General features: G+C 45.4%; 2 protein-coding genes across 2 annotated transcripts; both read left to right on the top strand.

Moving 5' to 3' along the window:
• The first annotated feature begins 305 nt into the window (after window positions 1-305).
• LOC119373872 (uncharacterized) lies at window positions 306-3,829 on the top strand. Its single transcript, XM_037643935.2, has 3 exons — window positions 306-647; window positions 1,211-1,296; window positions 2,845-3,829. Exons 2-3 carry the CDS (start codon window positions 1,224-1,226, stop codon window positions 3,390-3,392), a joined length of 621 nt encoding a protein of 206 aa, XP_037499863.1. The 5' UTR covers window positions 306-647; window positions 1,211-1,223; the 3' UTR covers window positions 3,393-3,829.
• Window positions 3,830-7,903: 4,074 nt separating this feature from the next.
• LOC119373782 (uncharacterized) lies at window positions 7,904-10,213 on the top strand. Its single transcript, XM_037643837.2, has 3 exons — window positions 7,904-8,165; window positions 9,059-9,144; window positions 9,429-10,213. The coding sequence occupies exons 2-3, from the start codon at window positions 9,060-9,062 to the stop codon at window positions 9,977-9,979; spliced, it is 636 nt and encodes a 211-aa protein (XP_037499765.1). The 5' UTR covers window positions 7,904-8,165; window position 9,059; the 3' UTR covers window positions 9,980-10,213.
• The last annotated feature ends 8,481 nt before the right edge of the window (window positions 10,214-18,694 follow it).

Genomic DNA, 18,694 nt, shown 5'->3' with positions numbered 1-18,694 from the left:
TGAACGAAAGTGGTCTCTTCCTGCTTATGGAAATATTTGTCGAGGGTAACACGCATTGCTTGTGTAAATAATTGCGTGCAAGAAAGTACGTCAAGTACGCGAGCAGGAACGTAAAGACTGCGCCCTCCCCTGCCCGCATAGATTAGAGAGGCGTGCATTGCAAGGTGATACTTATGATAAAGAAATGGAGCAGGATACGCCTAATTACTTCTCAGAGGCCGCGCATCGGAGGGCACCGAGTAAACGTCCGGACTGAGATGTGATAAAAAAGAGGCCAAGTGTGCTTGCGGTTCTTCTGCGGTGCAGTTATCGTCGCAGGCGTCGCAGCATAGGCGTAGTAGCAGTGTGTAAGCCTTTGCTCGTGCGACGACCATCGCAAATTAACGACCATTGCAAAAAGGGGCGGACTTCACGGGACGCACCATCGGGATCGCAAAGGCTGCCATTTCACGTCCGTTGCAAAACGAACTTATCAGTAGCTGCCGAGGCCCTTCCAAGTTAGGCTTCATAAAGCTCTATCAAAGGACGCAGCTTTCAGAATCTGTTCGTTGCGGTACGATCTGGTGCTGTTGCCATTACGAAAAAGACCAAGCTTGTAGGACGCTTAGACGGTCGGGAAATCCGTTTCGTTCGTCAGTGTCATATTTGTAAGTAAATTTTCTTATAGACTCACGGGATGTTCGAAATTGCGTATTTCTAGCTTATATTTAGCACAATTACATAAATTACGAACAGAAAGCAGCGCTTAATAAAATGACGAGAACAATGTTCATTCTTTTAAAGCGGCGCATTAAATATGTAACAGCCTATATAAGCGATAATCTCTTTAGGATTATGACTGTAATGACAGATATGGTTTCCTGCGTGCTTTAGGGAAGGTGAGCATCTTCACGCTCATGTTCTCGATGTTGATAGAGTATATGAAAGAAAATGAGAAGGGTTCATAACTACTATAGTCCCTTGCAGGTTTCATTCCTTGTGCGTAAAAAAGTGTTATCCCATAAGCATAGCTTGTGTGCATGCACACTGAAGAAAACAATTTTTCAAAATGGGTTCTCCGGGCTTAGTACTTGTGAATAACTTCAACCTTATATTTTTCAAGCTTGATGCTAGTGAGCATTATAGATGTGCTTCAATCCTCGGAGTTTAAAAACTAAGTACAACTGCATTGTTCAGCACGCACCCACCCACATGTTATGCTACTTTACAGCAAACTTGTGAAGATGGGCGGAGTTATTCTGTTTGCGGTCATCGGCTTTTTGTCCACAACTTCCACAGCAACGCTTTACGGCGCAGGTGAGGAAGCATTTGTATTTTGTACTGTGACGACATTTGAGTTGCGATTATTGCGTTCGCAACTTTCTGTGACTGCAGTGGTTTGAAATGACAGTAGACTCATCTGAATACGCGGCACGTCAACCAGAGGCAAATGAAATTTCAACAAGGTGCTCAAATTCCTTTGGCCTATCTTTATCTTACCGTTAGGAATGTGCTGAGGAGAGTTCGAAGCGACGGAATCCCACCGAAAGTGACGGTTGTAGAGAGCGATTTGCATTAACTTCTGAGATAGGTTAAAACGTGAAGCGTAGTTTGTACTACCTCGTTAGGCTTAGATGCTGAAGCTGCTCATGCTGAAGCTGAAGCTTAGACGCTGAACAGTGTGTGTCGCTGCTTAGGCGACACCTGCTGTTAGAAGATTACTCATCTCTTCAAGCTACCATCGTCCACTGAAATTCTGCCTTAAATGGCTTCAATGGGAACAGGTAGGATGCTTGCCCTGTATGAGAGAAAGAAATTTCAGGATGTGGTACATGTCTGGCATATTCTATCACCTATCACTTCTCAACCTGTGGGGTATATCAGCATCTAGAACATCGCGGACATGAATCTTTGCATCGCATTTCCGATGTTCTGCAGAGATAGTGTTGGCAGAACCATCGTCAAAGCGTAAAAATGCTGGTCGCTTGTGAGTTTTCACATCCGATCCGTTATCGCATTTCTCCTATCAACACATAAATATAAATGTTTGCTTAAGGTTTCAGTTGCTCTAGACGCGCAAAAAAAGATAAAGATGCTAATCTTCAAGCTTCCTCGTACAACCTACTAAAGTGTGCGCGAACAAAGGAGCATTGGTCGGTTTCCGTTATCAAACATAATTCCGCAAAAAACATAATTGTGTCATTCAGCCCGCATATCGACAAGCGATGCGTCTTCTGAGGGCCGCAGCTGGCCTGCCTGGCGAAGACAGGCGTCCTACGTGAAACGGCATTCTTTGTTGGAACAATTTCATTCAAGGTGTACAGTGTATATCGTACGATATCTTGAACGTTTGATGAATGTATTTGTTTAATAATTATATACGAGTGGTTCCTGGAGTTGCGCCTTTTGGCATTTGCTATACTATCAAAACTGAACGGTTTTCAACGCTGCGTGATTTTCTTTGACAATGCAGTCATTGTAAGCAAAAATATTATTTGTTGTAGGACGCGAATACGACCGACTTATTTTCCAGTGTTCAAAACTGCTTCAAAAATATTTTTGCACACGTGAATTCAAAAGTCAATTAGGAGTTTGTAACTAACCTATTACAGCGTGCCACTCATGTGAAGTTGATGGAATTGAGACGCTTACAGAGACTTTCGAAGTAGCGCGTTTGCATTGCTCACTCATATTCTTTTTCTAATGAGACTGCCATGACAGGTATTGATGGCTCTATATTATTACACCGGACTTAGGGACAACTTCACTCGTGCTATGTTCAGTATGATCATTTATGGTGTTCATTATGCTTCGCATGTATGTATAATTATTTTATTTCAATGAATTTCTTTTTATATTGCGCAGACACTACGTGTGACTTCACGGGCCTCCGATTGGTCAACGAGCTTTCGCGGATGCTCGGCAGGCTTCCAGAAAATCACGCTTTCGGCCCACAGAGGCTCCGCCCGTTCTGGCCCGGGCTCGAACTCGGTGGACTCTCCGCGGAAGGCCTCAACAAGTTGCGTCTTTACGGACCCCTCTTTCCATACTGCATCAACGGAACCCGCATGCTTCAAGTCGACTTTTTAAATGATGGCGATACCACTTTGTCTTTGCCATGGAAGACTTGTTCAGGACACGAAGGTCGCTTCAAGCTTCGCACAATGTTGTCCAGATTCACCGCCCAATTTCGCGTGGTGGAGTCGGCTGGAAACGAAGTCAAGCTGGAACCTATGGGTCGCATTGTTCCTGTTACGACCGACGGTATCCGAGTTGCAATCGAAGGTGCGGGTAGCGAGGTGCGCACCGCGTTTGAAGTCCTGAGCGCAATGTTTCCTGGCGTGGTTAATGAGGTGTGGTATTGGAAGTTTTCTCTTGTGTTTGACCGAACCTTCCGCGAACTCGTTGAATGAACGATGATTCAACAAAGTGACAATCAGTGCACCATAACGGCGCGTGATTCGCCCACCCATGAGTGGCCAGTAATATAGCATTGCGAATACTGGCATACACTTAGTAAACGAACCTAATAAGATATGAATTCGTTCGTGAAGCTTACTTTTTATTCTCCGTAACTTCCGGCCTGGGCTTCGTGCCAAAATGCCATGCGAAACCTACAGTACTCGATAGGAATTCAAGCTTAGCTACAAGCTTTCGTCATAATCGTTTAATAATTTCGGCTGTACAGTCTTCTACAGTCTCATTGTCGAAGTGATTCAGCAGCGAATAATTAAGAACGGCAATCTTCCATGTTGTCTGGAAATGATTCATTACGGTTTGTTGTACAACTACCGTGTCAAACTATATCTTCGTTTTTAATGTGTAATAAAGCGATCCTGCCTTTGTATGACATATTGCCTCATGTGAAGTTCTCATCACAATGACGACGAACATTGCCGCCATCCTTCCGCACGTGCAAAAGGGTGGTTTCATTTCGGATCAGGTTGCATGGCTTTTCACATCAACAGAATAAGAATGGCTGCATGCAGGCCAGAACGTAAGCAAAAGCCGGGCGTCGATCTGTACTGGATAGTGGGTAAATACGAGCCCAAATGCAGCTTTTTCACTAGTCAACCGAAAACATTGAGGCTTCGGCTGGCACTAATGCGTCCATCAAACAAATCACGTGAAGCACAATTTTGTGCTATCGCTTATGAATGCGCTTTCTGAGGCAATGGAACAATGATACCTTAAAGTAAATTCATGCAAGAAAGCCCCTAGAAACTACAAGGACTGGAACACCAAGCCGGTCGTTGGAACCACACGGATAATTTACAAATTCACGTAGGCGTACAGATCAGTGCGACATAATATGATAGAAAGACCAGGATACGCCCAATTATTTCGCAGAGGCAGTGTTTTAATGCGCAGCCACCGGGAAAACATCCAGATTGAGATTTGACAACAGAGAGGAAACCTTACGTCTGAGGGTCGGCGGTACAATTATCACGCGCCAAAAATATCGCAACTCTGTAGTGTGTACGTGTTTGTTCAAGCAACTTGAAGAACGACTCAATGGGGTGCCTTCGCGAGGCAGGGCATGAAGAGTGTAAAGGGTGGCATTACACGTCCGTCGCAAAGTGAAGTTGTTGGTTACTGCTCAGGAGCCTCCAAATAAGTCCTTACAAAGTTGCTCGAAGGGACACCGCTTTTAGAATCTGCCTATTGAGGGCCGCTTGGCCGCTTCGTATTTGACGGAAAACTTCCATTCTGTACGACGCGTGGACGGTGCCTCAGTCGGCTTCATTCGGCAGTGTGGTCATGAAGTAAGCACATTTCTCGTATTTACATCCAGGCCCACTGAAAGTGCGTATTTACGTAACGCATGTGCAACGAAAGATTTGCATTATTTACAAATTACTCTTCTGACGTCTTCATCTAGAATAGATATTCATGAAGTGACACATACTTAGTAACACAACTAGCACAGATATTATTTTTGTCTACTGCAACTATCATTGGAATCTTCTAGCTCCCGTTCCCGATAATATTATACTGTAGGATTGAAATAGAAACGAGAGTGTTCCTACTGCTCCAAGTCGCTCAAGGGTTTAATATGTTGCTCTTACACAATGTGTTTATCTAATAAACATGAATTGTGTTCCAGCGCATTCATCCCGAAAATTTCTCTAAACACGTTGGAAAAATTTCTACTTCTGGATAACTTTAACATTAATTATAGTTTGTGAGTGTGCCGTGGTTTGCAATCGGAGTATTGCATTGTTCAGCGAAACGTTTTTATTTTACATTACAGCAAATTCTTCAGGATGAGGCGACTGATTTTCTTTACTGTCATAGCATCTTTGTCCACATCTACTAAAGGAACGCTCTACGGGGCAGGTGAGGACCTCTTTGTGCAGTTTTTTCGGTGATCATAGCATTTTGGTTGTGATAACCATGTCCCCTACTGCGTGTGAGCGCGGTGTTAGAGGCGAACTATGAATACTGTAACGTGTTTACAATGCACGTCATCATAAACAAGCACGGGCCGCAACTGGCCTGCCACAAACAAGTCCCTTGGTTTAAGCATTGGTTCAATGATCAATGTACGCAGAAGGACCGAACACAAAGAAAGAAGTTAGACAGAGGACAGCAGGCTTACGAGTGCTTTTATTGAAAACGCGTTCTCAACCTGTGTTTGTGTTAAAGTTTTTTCTTTACTCTATAAATTCTTGACACTTAAATGAATACGTCACCTTGGCTGGATACTATTTAAAGGCTGACCACGTGTCCTGAATAAAACACATCTGGAAGTACGCGCTTGCATTTCTGGCTTCCTTGTTCGTGTCTCTTCCTGCTGCACATTTTTTTTTCAACGCTGTCTACACACAAATTAGTTCAACGACATTCATAGTTCTCAGACACCTCACGGAATGCACGTAGTCCACTTGGTTCGATGCGCAGTCCAGGCAGTCAACTGATAATTGCCTGTCATAGAAAAATATTGCTTCGTTGATCGAGTGGCAGTACAAGTCGATTTCAGAATCGCAGGTATTAAGCGGCATTAAATAATCGCGTGCTTTTTTTCTCCGATTGAATCGATACACACGGTCATATTAGCTGTAGCGTGAGACGAAATAGACGCCTTCATTATAAAAATTGTTGAGGACTTCCAGAATATGATTTCTCATAATATGTGAATGAAAAATGATCGAGTTGTTTTACAGGCCTCCATTACAACATGTCGCTCTCCTGACAGAAGTAGAGCCGCATAGGCGCTTGAAGAATATAGCAATTGCTTTACCCCTTCAGAGAGTTTGCTCATGCTCATTCGCGCGCGAGCTCGTTGCTGCTACAAATTGCCGCATCAGATTCAACGGCTACTACAGTGACACTATGCCATGCATAAACATTATCATGTTCATTATGATTGTAAGAATGTTTTAGTTTTATTATTTCTACTTTTTCATGTCGCAGACAATACATGTGATTTCGCGGGTCTCCGCTTGGACAACCAACTTTTGCGAGTGCTCGCCAGGCTTCCAGAGAATCACGCCTTTGGTCAGCAAAGGTTCAACTCGTACTGGCCCGGGGTCCAAGTCGGTGGATTCGCCGTGGAAGGCCTAAACAAACTGCGTGCTTACGGGCCCCTGTTTCCATACTGCATCAACGGTAGCCGCATGTGGCAGGCCGATTTTCTAAACGAAGGCGACACCATTTTAAGGCCGCTTCAATCTTCGCACTTCGTTGTCTTGCTTCACCGTCTAGTTTCGTGTCTCTCACTCGCCTGGAAACGAGGTTAGGCTCCAACCTATGGGTCGTATTGTTCCTGTGACAACCGACGGTATCCGCGTTATCGTCGAAGGCGCTGGTAGCGAGGTGCGCACCTTGTTCGAAGTCCTGAGCGCACTCTTTCCTAACGTGGTGAAGGAATTGTGGTATTGGGAGTTCTCTCTTGCCTTTCACACAACATTCTATAAAGTCGTAGATTCAACGCTGATTCAGTGAAACTGACATTGACTACGCCATAATGGCACGTTACACGCCTGCTCATGAATACCCGCAATGTGGCCATGCGCATACTGTCTCTTATGCCGTGAACTAAGGTAATAAAGCGCATTTTTTTCAATGATGTATCCCTTTTGTCTCTTTAAAACAAGACGTGCTGGCAAATGGATCAACAGTGAACGTGTAAAGCTTACGATATTCGATAGGTAACCAAGCACTGTGTCTGCTTCTGCAGGTTCTTCTCATAAATGTTTGAGGATTTCGACAGAGCGTTGTTCAGCGCCATCTGCGTCACAGTGAATAGGCAGATTCTTTAAAAAATATAAGTTTCTTGTAGAACTTCAGTGCATGAGTATAAGTGTATGTACAATAATGGCGCTGACATTGTATTACAGTGCTCGGGTGTAGTCCTCGTGACGATGATCCATGACGACGGGCATTGCCGCCATCCACGGGCGCGTGGGAAAGTGTGGTTTCGTTTGTGGTCGGTTGGCGTGTTCTCTATACCTCGAAAAGAAGAAATCGCGTGCAGGCGAAGGCTCCGGCGTACGTTGGGGGTTGGAGTGTACTAGATCGTGTACAGTTACGTTGATTTGTCTACAGTAATTTTTCACATCTTCTAGCACTGACAGGCGCACATTAATGGTACGTTGGCATAATGGCGAAAACACCAATTATATAGTTAAAGAAAGGTCGAAATGTGATCCTATTAGCATCATCAAGCTTTTGGGGGAAGGCTATATGACAAGATGAGAAAGGCCACGAATTGGCGCATGTTCTACAGGGCGCCACCCTTTCTGTTTATTCCGGACACTTGAGCCTACCTCATGCAACGACTAAACGAGCGTACGCACCCCGCCGAGACGTCAGCATTTCGTCATGTGGGCAGCGTGTTGTGCCGGCCGTCAACACACGCGAGTTGTCGCCAATCTCATCTTGTTAGCGACTCGACGCGCCTCACTTTCGACTTTCTGCCGACGTCAGTGTCGGGGTTACTCGGGGCATATCTGTACCCTTCTTTGGAGGTTGCAAGGATATCGCACAATGTCCGCTTGGGAAAAGCAACCGGTGACTTCGACAGCCTTCTTATATAAGGTGCACGCGTGCCAGGCATCCCAAGTTCTTGTTTCGAGGTAGCCACTTCTTTGAGCGTAGCCTGTTCGGAGGCCTTGCACTCCCCCGAAAACTTAGTGGCAAACTACAAAGATCCTACTTCATCGGCCCTCGGTGGAATTCAGGTGAGACTCATAGTAGTCAGCTCTAGTAGGGACATATTGTTCACAGGATTCATTTTTTCTTATGGATAATCCAGATAACGTGTAACATAACTACTCCTATTTGTGTCTCGTTTTCTAGAATGCAGTACCTTGTATAAAGCATGCCAGTATTCACATAAATGTACACCATCAGCAAAATAACAATTTTTTTTAGAAAATATTAGTGTGAGTAAAATTGAGGAGGAACACCGCCCTCAGTGTAGCTGCCCGTAAGAATACGAGAGAGACGAAATTGCTGAGATTTTCAGGCAGTCTCTATCTTAGTCTCCTCTGGACTATCTGTAAATATACTGCGTAGATTGTATTTTACATGGGTACACATATTGGTATCCGTGCAGATGAAGGTTTCCCGTACCCGCAACAGAGCTTCGCGGCAGTAGAAGCGCCGACAATTAAATCTCGGCATTTACAATGAAAGATGACTGTAAACATTCGAAGACCCCGCACAACTGTATAGAAAAACTAAGATTTTTTCTGCGCATAAAAGAGGGCAGTTGGTTTTATGCTACGTTTGATTTGAATTTCTGCATAATTTCTTGAGAAGAATAGTGCGACCTCAATCGTGCTGCTTGCTGTGATTGCTTGTAGAGGTCACGAAGGCCATACTATATGAAATAATTGCCGAGTCATTTGGGGTGGGCTCCAGTAACTGCTTCTGTGTTCCTGGAAAGAAGATAGGCAAAAAATAAGCTTGACAAACATGACGGACCACAGTCCACCTCTGCTTTTTTAACAGAGGTTACGCCCTCTAACGTAATGCCATTTTACGTATTAGAAATCAAGTGCTTATGATCTTTTTATTGCGTTATAGGATATGTCGTACTAATGCATACTAAATGTGTATTTGATTTCAGCATGAAATATACCATGGATTTTTGTCATCTGTTCTTCGCCCTCACCTGGATGGCTTTATCATCTGCATATGCAAGCTCCTCTCCAGGTGAGGTCTGCCGAGCGGTATACCCATGTGAAACGAAGGATCGAAAAATTTCCGTAGGAACTTGACGCTGGCTTCGTGAATGTATGTCCCAAGGAGCAGGATGAGTTATTGAAAATGAGCGTTTGCTTCCTCGCTTTACTTGAGCATTCCTGAAGCGCTTATCACAAGATTTCTGATGTCCCTTGTCCTCTTATTATATATATATATATATGCACGTTGTTGCAGGAATCGCTGAAAACTCGAATTAACACTGAAACTTATAGTGACATGTTTTCGTATTGCAGATTCAGCCTGCGACTTGTCCGGAATCGACGTTGACGGCGCGATTACAAAACTTATCGCCAAGTTTCCAGAGTACCAGATCGTTGGCCCTGAGAAGTACTATCCAGTTTTTGCTGGCTTCGAAATAAGCGGGTTCAACGTGAGCGGCTTTCACAAGTTGCAACAGTATGGCCCTGCGATCCCCTACTGCCTGAACGGTACCCGCAGAGTACAAGTAGACCTCCTCAACGCAGGCGACGTGGTTATCGCGACACCCTGGAGGCACTGCTCCGGACATCAAGGCACGCTTAGTCTGCGATCCAGGCTATCTCGTTTCACGGTGCAGTTCCACGTGGGACTCAGTGAAGAAGATAAGCAGACTAAGCTTGCCTACCAAGGACCCACTATTCCCGTAATAACTGTAAGCGTTCAGATTAACGTTGATGGTGCCGGACACCCTGTAAATGCAGCGGCCGGAATCCTCTCTATGATCTTTCCTGAAGTAACCATGGAGATGTGGAATGAACAGTTTTATTACTCCCTGAGCCAAGCTTTACACCGAGCTCTTAATTAGACGACTGGTTTCCTTGCTAAAAAAAAACAATATTTTTTTCGCGCTGGTGCACACAAGTCTGTCAGTGCGCCTTTTCCACCTATATGATTGCATTTTATCGATTTACGAAAAGATCGCTTTCACGCGTTCTTTTTGTTTGTTCACTGACTTTCAGAATTGTGATTTCTTTCATTTCGTTTGAGTATTTACATGGCCGGTTGTTTGAAAATAAAATGTCCACTTTGATTAACCTGACCTTTTTCCTTTTTCGTGTAGTTGCGTTGTTTTACATACAGCTAAAATAATGTCTCCATTCCGGCTGACCTTTCATTGCAGATATCTCGCAACACTGAGCAATCTCTCCTGTGATAAACACACACACACACACACACACACACACACACACACACACACACACACACACACACACACACACACACACACACACACACATATATATATATATATATATATATATATATATATATATATATATATATATATATATATATATATATATATATATATATATATATATATATATATATGAGGAAGTGTCCTTGGATCCAGTCGGATCAATGCTTTGCGAAGTAGAGGACGTGCAACACGAAAACTTTTTATTAATCCGACGTTTCAGCCGGGGACCGGCCTTCATCAGGGAACACACAATAGAGAAATGCGCTCTTTTTGAGTAGACACGAGGTATAAGGGGCCCCTAACATGTCATCTATCACTATCACACAGTAATAGCTGCAGTAAGGCGAGTTATGCACGGTTACAACAACAGGTCATTGCAAAGGCGTGTAAACGTATCTGAAGAATAGGTGCTTCCATGAAACAGATGCGTGACTAATAATTTGAAAGCCGTAACAAGATCTACAGACAAAAATACAATTCTGTAAACGCATATAGGAAAAAAAGAGAAAGAGAGAAAAAAAGTCACAGTTTCGCCGCAAGGGCGAAGCAATGAATGCGATAGCAAGAAGAGCGGCCCGTGTTGGACGCGCTGCAACTACCGTGCGTCCGATCACTACCCGGCAGCTACTTGACAGGTTTTAATTTCACGTACGTAGGGACTTCTCATACGCAAACGTGAAAAGTACACGTACGCTACGTGCACGACATCTGAAACGCTTTTAGCTACACGTACGCGACGCGCGGTGAGAGCTACCACGTAGCTCCATCTGCTGAGAATTATGAACACTGCGGTAGCTTGTTCGAGCGCCCGCGCGAGCAGACAGCGGAAGTGCAAGGTTCTCCCTGCGCAAATATAAGAAGCGAGAGAGCGCCCGACTAGGGAGCCTACATGACCGGCCGTTTTAGGGTGATGTCAGCCTTTGACCCACTACGTGCCGCCAACGCACCGCCGCCCGCCAAAACACAGTGTTGCCAGACAGCAACGCCGCACTGGGAGCGGCGGCTGGCCCCAATATGGCGGCGCACAGAAAACGATGCATCTTGGTGCCCGCACTGCGTCTACTCCCGGTTGCGTTTAGTTCTCGACAATATGGCGTCGAGCGTTGCGGTAGCATGTTAAACGCTGCCGGTGAAGGCCTGGATGCTGCGTACCGCTCTGCACTAACCACAACAGAAAGGGCGTGCGAATGTTCCGCTTTCCAGCGAGCCCTGGCGGACGACAACTCTGGCTGGCTCAATTGAAGCGAGGCGGCTGGGAGAGTGCGTCTCGTATTTTCTCTCTGAATACTGCGTATTTCGTTCACTGTTTTTTGCTGCAGCACACGTTATATGCCTTTCACGTTGTTCGCGAATGCGTAGATAACCGAAGTTGTCGTTGCTACGTCCACGCATTGCGAGTAGGAAGCCTACAAACGGGACGCGTCCGCGCGTCCGTACGGAGACGCTCTCGCTAGTCTGAGCTGTTGCCTCCCTTGCGTGAGTTCGCGTCAGCGTAACCTCAGTATTATGTCGCCATAGGGCCCCTTATGCCTTTGCCTAAGATGACAAGAAACAGAAAGCCTTCTCATTTCGCTCGATTATATTTATCCTTACCCCGGAAGCTTTCTGCACTTAACGTGCTTTTGCGTTGCCTCCGCGATCATAGGCTTGCAACTTTTTATTTTCAACTCGTTGTTAAGCATTGCCTCCGAGATGGGCACACGTTTCACCAAGCGACGATGGCGTGTGATGACGTCATCATGTGAGGTCATGTGATGAACTCATCATGAAACGTTATGGTCACGTCACAAATTTCGGAGCTCTATGACTTCATGATGACGTCACACGGTCGGCTCCTTGATGACATCGATTGACATTCAGGTCATGCGACTTACGATGCGCCGTCGGCTTGCGTGCATTCACCTATCCAGCACGTGACCTCTGGCCTACCTTTATTCCGTTTTCTTGAATCATTTCTGTTGACACCGCCGCCGACAGTGTGTGGCAACATCATCATACGTGTTACGTCATAGTGATTCTCATGATGACGGCATACTTTGGTGTCATACCATGGTATTGCTAATTGATGTACCGCTCGTGTTGACGCCGACGCTGGACGCCAACGACGGTTACATTTCGCGTTTGATGCATCTAAGGCTTTCGCCTGGAAAACGGCCTTTGAATACACGGCATGTCACTGCTAACCGTGCAGATCACGAGTAACCCTTGTGGAGAGCAAGAGTGCTTCGCGTAGCTGGAGGGAGCGGCGGCTGGCCCCAATATCGCGGCGCATAGAAAACTATGCTGAATTTGGTGGAAGCTGGCAACAGCGTGTCCCATTGCCCGCTGGTTTTGGCTGAGTTTCTCGAAGGCACTTATTAAGATGTCTCCACCCTAAAAACGGGCGGTCATGTAGGCTCCCTACGCCCGACTAGAGTCACTAGAAAAATTTCAGAGTATCGCATCTGTTTTCCGCGCGCCGCCGCCGACGCGATTGGCTTACTCGCATCACGTGACCTCCCGCCGCCATAGCCCTTCCAAGCGCTTTGGGTGCAGGCGCGTTGAATGCAGAGCGCAGCCGGATATTTAGCAGTACCACGGTCCCTAGAAGTATTTCGTCGCTTTTTTAAACGCGTCATACAGATGCCAGAGAGTAACTCACCAGTAAGCGAACGTTGCTGGTGAGCTACTCCGGGAATTTCGTATATTTTTGCATTCCGTCTGGGAAACATTAACGTCAAAGAGCGTCGTTGTACGTGGCTGCATATTCGGCCGCGGAATGAATTCGCCCCCCCCCCCCCTCGAAGAACACTCCTTTCTGCAGTGAACTACATAAACTTTGCTGGAAAAGCTCTCATGCAACAGAATACTTCACCTTTTCGGTTCGCTATGTTCAGCGATATTGGAAACTACATACTACATACCTTTCTATTTGCTCGGCTGTTTATATCTCGATCTGTTGAACAGATTGTGCATGCATTTTTTAGTTTTAAGCGTGTCACGCACGAGAGCGAAATCGAAGATTTATTAAAATAATAAATCTTTACTGTATACTTTGAAGGCAATTGTCGCATGATCATTTGCCACTGCGCAAAACTGAAGCGTGGAACTCTGTTGATAAACTTGGTATAAGGCAATGTTATTAAGCGTATTTTATTTTTTTCAAAAATATTGTTGCTAATGCTGCATTGCGCCGAGCGTACCCTTACAATACTGTTGAGTGGGCGAGAAATTGTCACAGCAAAAAAAAAAAAAAAAGGCCCATCTTCCCACGCATTGAGGGAATCGATTTTATGCGAGCCCTAGATCTACATACATACTGTGTTGCAGTAGCATGCGCGTTGAAAATTTTCGGCATGTGCTATTTCTGATCAAAATAACATAAAGCACTGCGCCGATGAAGTTTTAACAAGAGTGCATTACGAAAAAAAAAAGTTGAAATTAAAAGCAGTGCACAAACCGAACCCTAGCTGTTTACGCGCTGGCAACGCAAAAAAAAAAAAAAATTTGTCGCAACTCAGCAAAATATTTGTAAATGCACTGTAACGTTGAGAATATTAAGGAGACAAAAAATAGGAAATGAAACAACTGAGTAGTGACGTCAATCATTTTGATGGCCTACTTTCTACGTATCTGTTAAGAAATGACAACGTATTCGCAAAATAAGATGCACCTTACCAACCGCACGCCGATTCGCCCGTGCGTTCGGCTGCTGGCGTTCCGAACCGAGACAAATACTTCACGCACAACTTCCACTTACCGTACACACACCACTTCTATTACAGATAACACCCAGCTGAACAGCAAGCATGGTGCGCAAGTAAGGTATGCATCAGCGATCAGTCGAAGGACGCATTGCTGAACGTTCTCGATGTTCGATAATGTTCTCGAATGCGCTGTGAAGTGAACCTGAACACCGACTGCAAAGCTAGCGCAAACAGTCAACATTCACCAAGTGTCGAAGTAAAGGGCATCTCGTACGGTCATTACGCTAATGCAACTATACAGCTCCGGATCTTGCGAACACACTCGGCCGTGAAACTAAAAGAGACCGATGAAGCCGCGAAGAGAGTTCGCGAGCACATGGCAACATTCGCCGCACGTTTCATTAGCTACACCGCTTACCGCGCAGTCGATTCATGACTGTCGATGACTCGAAATCACTTCTGATATCCTTTTGAAGAAACACACACACACATATTGCAGTTACGCCGAGCGTAACACGGCATCGAGGCGAAAAGATCGGTCACTTCTCAACACACGTTACCAACGCGCCGGACGGTCCGGAAGGGATATGGCCGCCGCCGCCCAATGTTGCCCGCGTGCAGCCTACCTTTGCGGTACTCTGAAATTTTCCAGTGACTCTACGCCCGACGCGCTCCTAGCGCCATCTCGCTGGTAATGAAGAAACGCTTATAAGTGCCTCCGTCTCGGAGGACTTGAAACGGTAAAGGGTGTGTATATAACGCTCGCCGTTAGCTCCCTGAGGGATGTAGTAGTGCTTAGCGCACCGCGCTGCGAATTCAGAGGTCGCTGGTTCGATTCCGCGCTTCAGAAGTATTTTCTTATTTATTTTTCTTTGGGATATTGATGTATATATACATACCTATACATATACGCAGCATGACGGCGGCGACGGCAAAAATCAGCCGAGACTGTCCATATAATTGCTATCGCAATAAAAAGCGCTTGAACATGACAAGATGCGTCACTAAAGAATTGAAGGGGTGCGAACATCGACAACAAAAAGCAAAGAAAAGGGATGCTACGAAAGCGTGCAGCAAAAATCTGCGTGTACAGTGATTATTATTAGATTGTGATGATACTAGAACTTAGTTCCACGCCGAAAGAAACGTCAGCTTGCCTGGATTTTCATTTATGCCAGATGAGACAGCGTTGAATTTGTGGATGAGGAATGACTCGCGAATTTCTCTATCATGATGCGAAGGGAAACCGGATTCCAGTATAGTTGCTGTGAGTTTATGGAAAGTGTGGCCAGGAATATTAACGTGCTTGGACAGAGGTTGATTAGGTAGGCTTATCGCATGTGATTTATGGTTATTGAAACGCAGTCTAAAAGCGGTTTCAGTTTGCCCGATATACTGAAGTTTGCACACAGAGCATTCAAGCATGTACACAACGTTGCTTGTGCCACAGTCAAAATCCCCTTTCTTCTTCAGATGAAAGTTTGAAGCTGTGCTCTTAACATAACTTGTGTTACTCATGTGGCTGCATACCTTGCGACGGGGCTTGTGGCAAGGATGACAACCAGGATAAGTTGCGGGCGTAATTTTTGACGACGTTAGTAAGTCGCGTAAGTTCCTCGATCTACGATACACCACACGTGGGGGATCAGGAAAGATATTTTTAAGGTGATTGCTCTGCAATAATAAGTTGTGATGTTCTGAAGAATGCTGTTTATGTTTGATGCCGATGCGGAGTGTGTTAAAACCAGGTTAGTGTTTGAGTGCGCAGCGTTTTTCTTTCGAACAAAAAGTTCTTTGCGGTCAACACAGTCAGCCCGTTTAATAGCATCGTCAATAATTTGGGGTGGATATTTTTGTTTCTTTAGCGCCTCCCGAAGTTTGGTGCGGCTTTCGGTGAAGTCGGAATCTGCGGAACATATCTTTTTGAAACGTAGCGCTTGACCGTATGGGATCGCCGTTTTGCAGTGCTTTGGATGAGAGCTTTCGAAATGCAGGTAGGATTGTCTATCGGTGGGTTTCCTAAAGAGTTTAGTCGTGAGTTTATTAGCACGTATCGTAACCGTGACGTCAAGAAAATTGATTGATGTGCTTGAGTATGATTCTGAGAAAGAGATGGCTGGATGAGCATTGTTCAAGTCTGCAATGAATGACAAAAGTTCCCTCTCCCCATGGTGCCAGATCAGAAATACATCATCAATGTACCGCCTATTATGGAATGGTTTGAGTTTGCAAGTATCTAGGAATTTGTCTTCGAGCTGGCCCATAAAAATGTTTGCATAACTTGGTCCTACTATCGTACCCATAGAAGTCCCACTAACCTGCACATAATGCGCGCCATCAAATTCAAAATTGTTTAACGTTAAGATATGTTCTAGTAACAGCGCCAGTGTAGCGCTATCCACTGTTTTGTTAGAAACCTTATCTTCATAAGCTTGCAATACTGCTTGAATGCCGTCGATATGTGGGATGTTCGTATAAAGCGAGGCCACGTCTTGTGTTACAAGTAAGGAACCAGATGGCACATCCAGGTTAATGATATCGAGCAAGAAGTGATTCGTGTCTTTCAGGTATGAGTTGAAAGTGGGCGGAATATCTTTAATGAGATTATCAACGTAGCTAGAAAGTGGTTCAGTGACGGTGCCGATAGCGGACACAATAGGGCGACCCGGAATATTTGCTTTATGTATTTTTGGCAGGATATAAAATCGCCCCGGGATTGGGCTGAGGGGGATTAATGACCGTATTGCCTTTTCACTGATTTTGTCGTCCTTGACGAGGTCCTTTATACTATTAGAAGCAATTTCCTTGAACCGCTCCGTCGGATCGTTATCAAGGCGCTTGTAGAAATGTTCGTCATTTAGCTGTCTCTGAATTTCGGCAGTATAAGCAGACTTATTCGCAATCACGACAGTTCCACCCTTATCAGCCGGCTTGATAATTATGTCATGAAAGAATTCTCTTAGCCGTAGGTTTCGCGCACAATTATCTAAATCTTTAATCAACTGGAACTCGTTATAACCGCCAGTTGCGGGACAGAAGTTCAAACCTCGCGCGAGGACAGCCAATTCAGGCTCAGAAAGAACGACATCAGATATATTGACAACGTTAGTGGACTGGTGTGTTTCTTAGAAGCCGCTATTTCCATTACAGAATGGTGGCTTCTGTGTCCAACAGGTGTCTCAGGTAGTATTTTATCCCGCAGCAACTTCTTTGCTTTTGTTGAATGGATTTCAGCTTTTTTACTACGTTCGTATTCATTTAGGGCACTATATATATATATATATATATATATATATATATATATATATATATATATATATATATATATATATATATATATATATATATATAATGTCACGAGGCGTTCTGGGTGACAAGCCCTCAGATGATAGAGCCGAGCAGCGAGAGATGACAATCGGGACAACACCGAAACGTAGCTTTTATGAATAATCTCGTCATCGTCTTCTCCTTCCAAGCCAGATCCCCAATACCCATTATTTCCAGTACAGTTATCTCCCCTGGGGAAAAGAAGCCGTCCCGGCTACCTAGGGGTACGATAGCACAGGGGGATCATAGTAACGCTTTAAACGTTCTACATGCACACTTTCGCGGTTGCGACGACGCTTATCCGAACGTGGTTCAAGAGGCTCCACGATATAGTTCACGGGAGATGTTTGGTTCACTACACGGTATGGACCCTGGTATTTTGACATGAGTTTCGGGGACAACCCAGGGGTCGAGGCAGGCACCCAAAGCCACACAAGCGAGCCAGGAGAATAGGATGCAGGCGCGACGGCGGCATCACGGTGGTGCTTCTGGCGCTGCTGGTCCTCTGACGTCAACATACGGGGGAGCTTTCGGCACTCTTCTGCGTGTGCAGCAGCCTAGGACAGGGTGGTAGATTCCGAGGCATCAGGGCGATACGGAAGAATTGCATCCATGGTGGAGGATGGTTCGTGCCCATAAAGCAGGAAGAAGGGGGGAAATCCTGTGGTGGCCTGCGTGGCGGTATTATAAGCATATGTGACAAATGGGAGAACATGGTCCCAATTGCTATGGTCAGATGCGACGTACATGGCCATCATGTCACCAAGAATGCGATTGAAGCGCTCAGCCATCCCATTAGTCTGCGGGTGATACGCAGTTGTTGTACGGTGAATGATACGGCATTCTTTGAGAAGAGCTTCTATGACGTCGGATAGAAATACACGCCCTCTATCACTGAGTAATTCTCTTGGGGCTCCATGGCGAAGTATGATGTGGCGCAGAAGAAACGAGGCAACATCACGCGCAGAGGCGCTGGGCAAAGGTGAAGTTTCCGCATAACGCGTAAGATGGTCGATGGCCACGATAACCCAGCGGTTGCCGTCTGAAGTGCTTGGTAGATGGCCATAGAGATCGACGCCTACGCGATCAAATGCACGTCCTGGGCAAGGCAGAGGTTGCAGCGGGGCACCTGAACGACGAGGAGGATCCTTGCGGCGTTGGCACGCGAGGCATGAGAGTGCATAATGACGGACGAATCTGTACATCCCGCGCCAATAATAACGAAGGCGGAGGCGTGTGTAAGTTTTGAGTACCCCTGCATGCGCGCACTGTGGATCATCGTGAAACGCCGCACAGAGATCCGAAC

The sequence above is a fragment of the Rhipicephalus sanguineus genome, chromosome 11, assembly GCF_013339695.2.
Source record: "Rhipicephalus sanguineus isolate Rsan-2018 chromosome 11, BIME_Rsan_1.4, whole genome shotgun sequence".
Lineage (NCBI taxonomy): Eukaryota > Metazoa > Arthropoda > Arachnida > Ixodida > Ixodidae > Rhipicephalus > Rhipicephalus sanguineus.
This window is presented reverse-complemented; position numbering and strand designations above follow the sequence as displayed.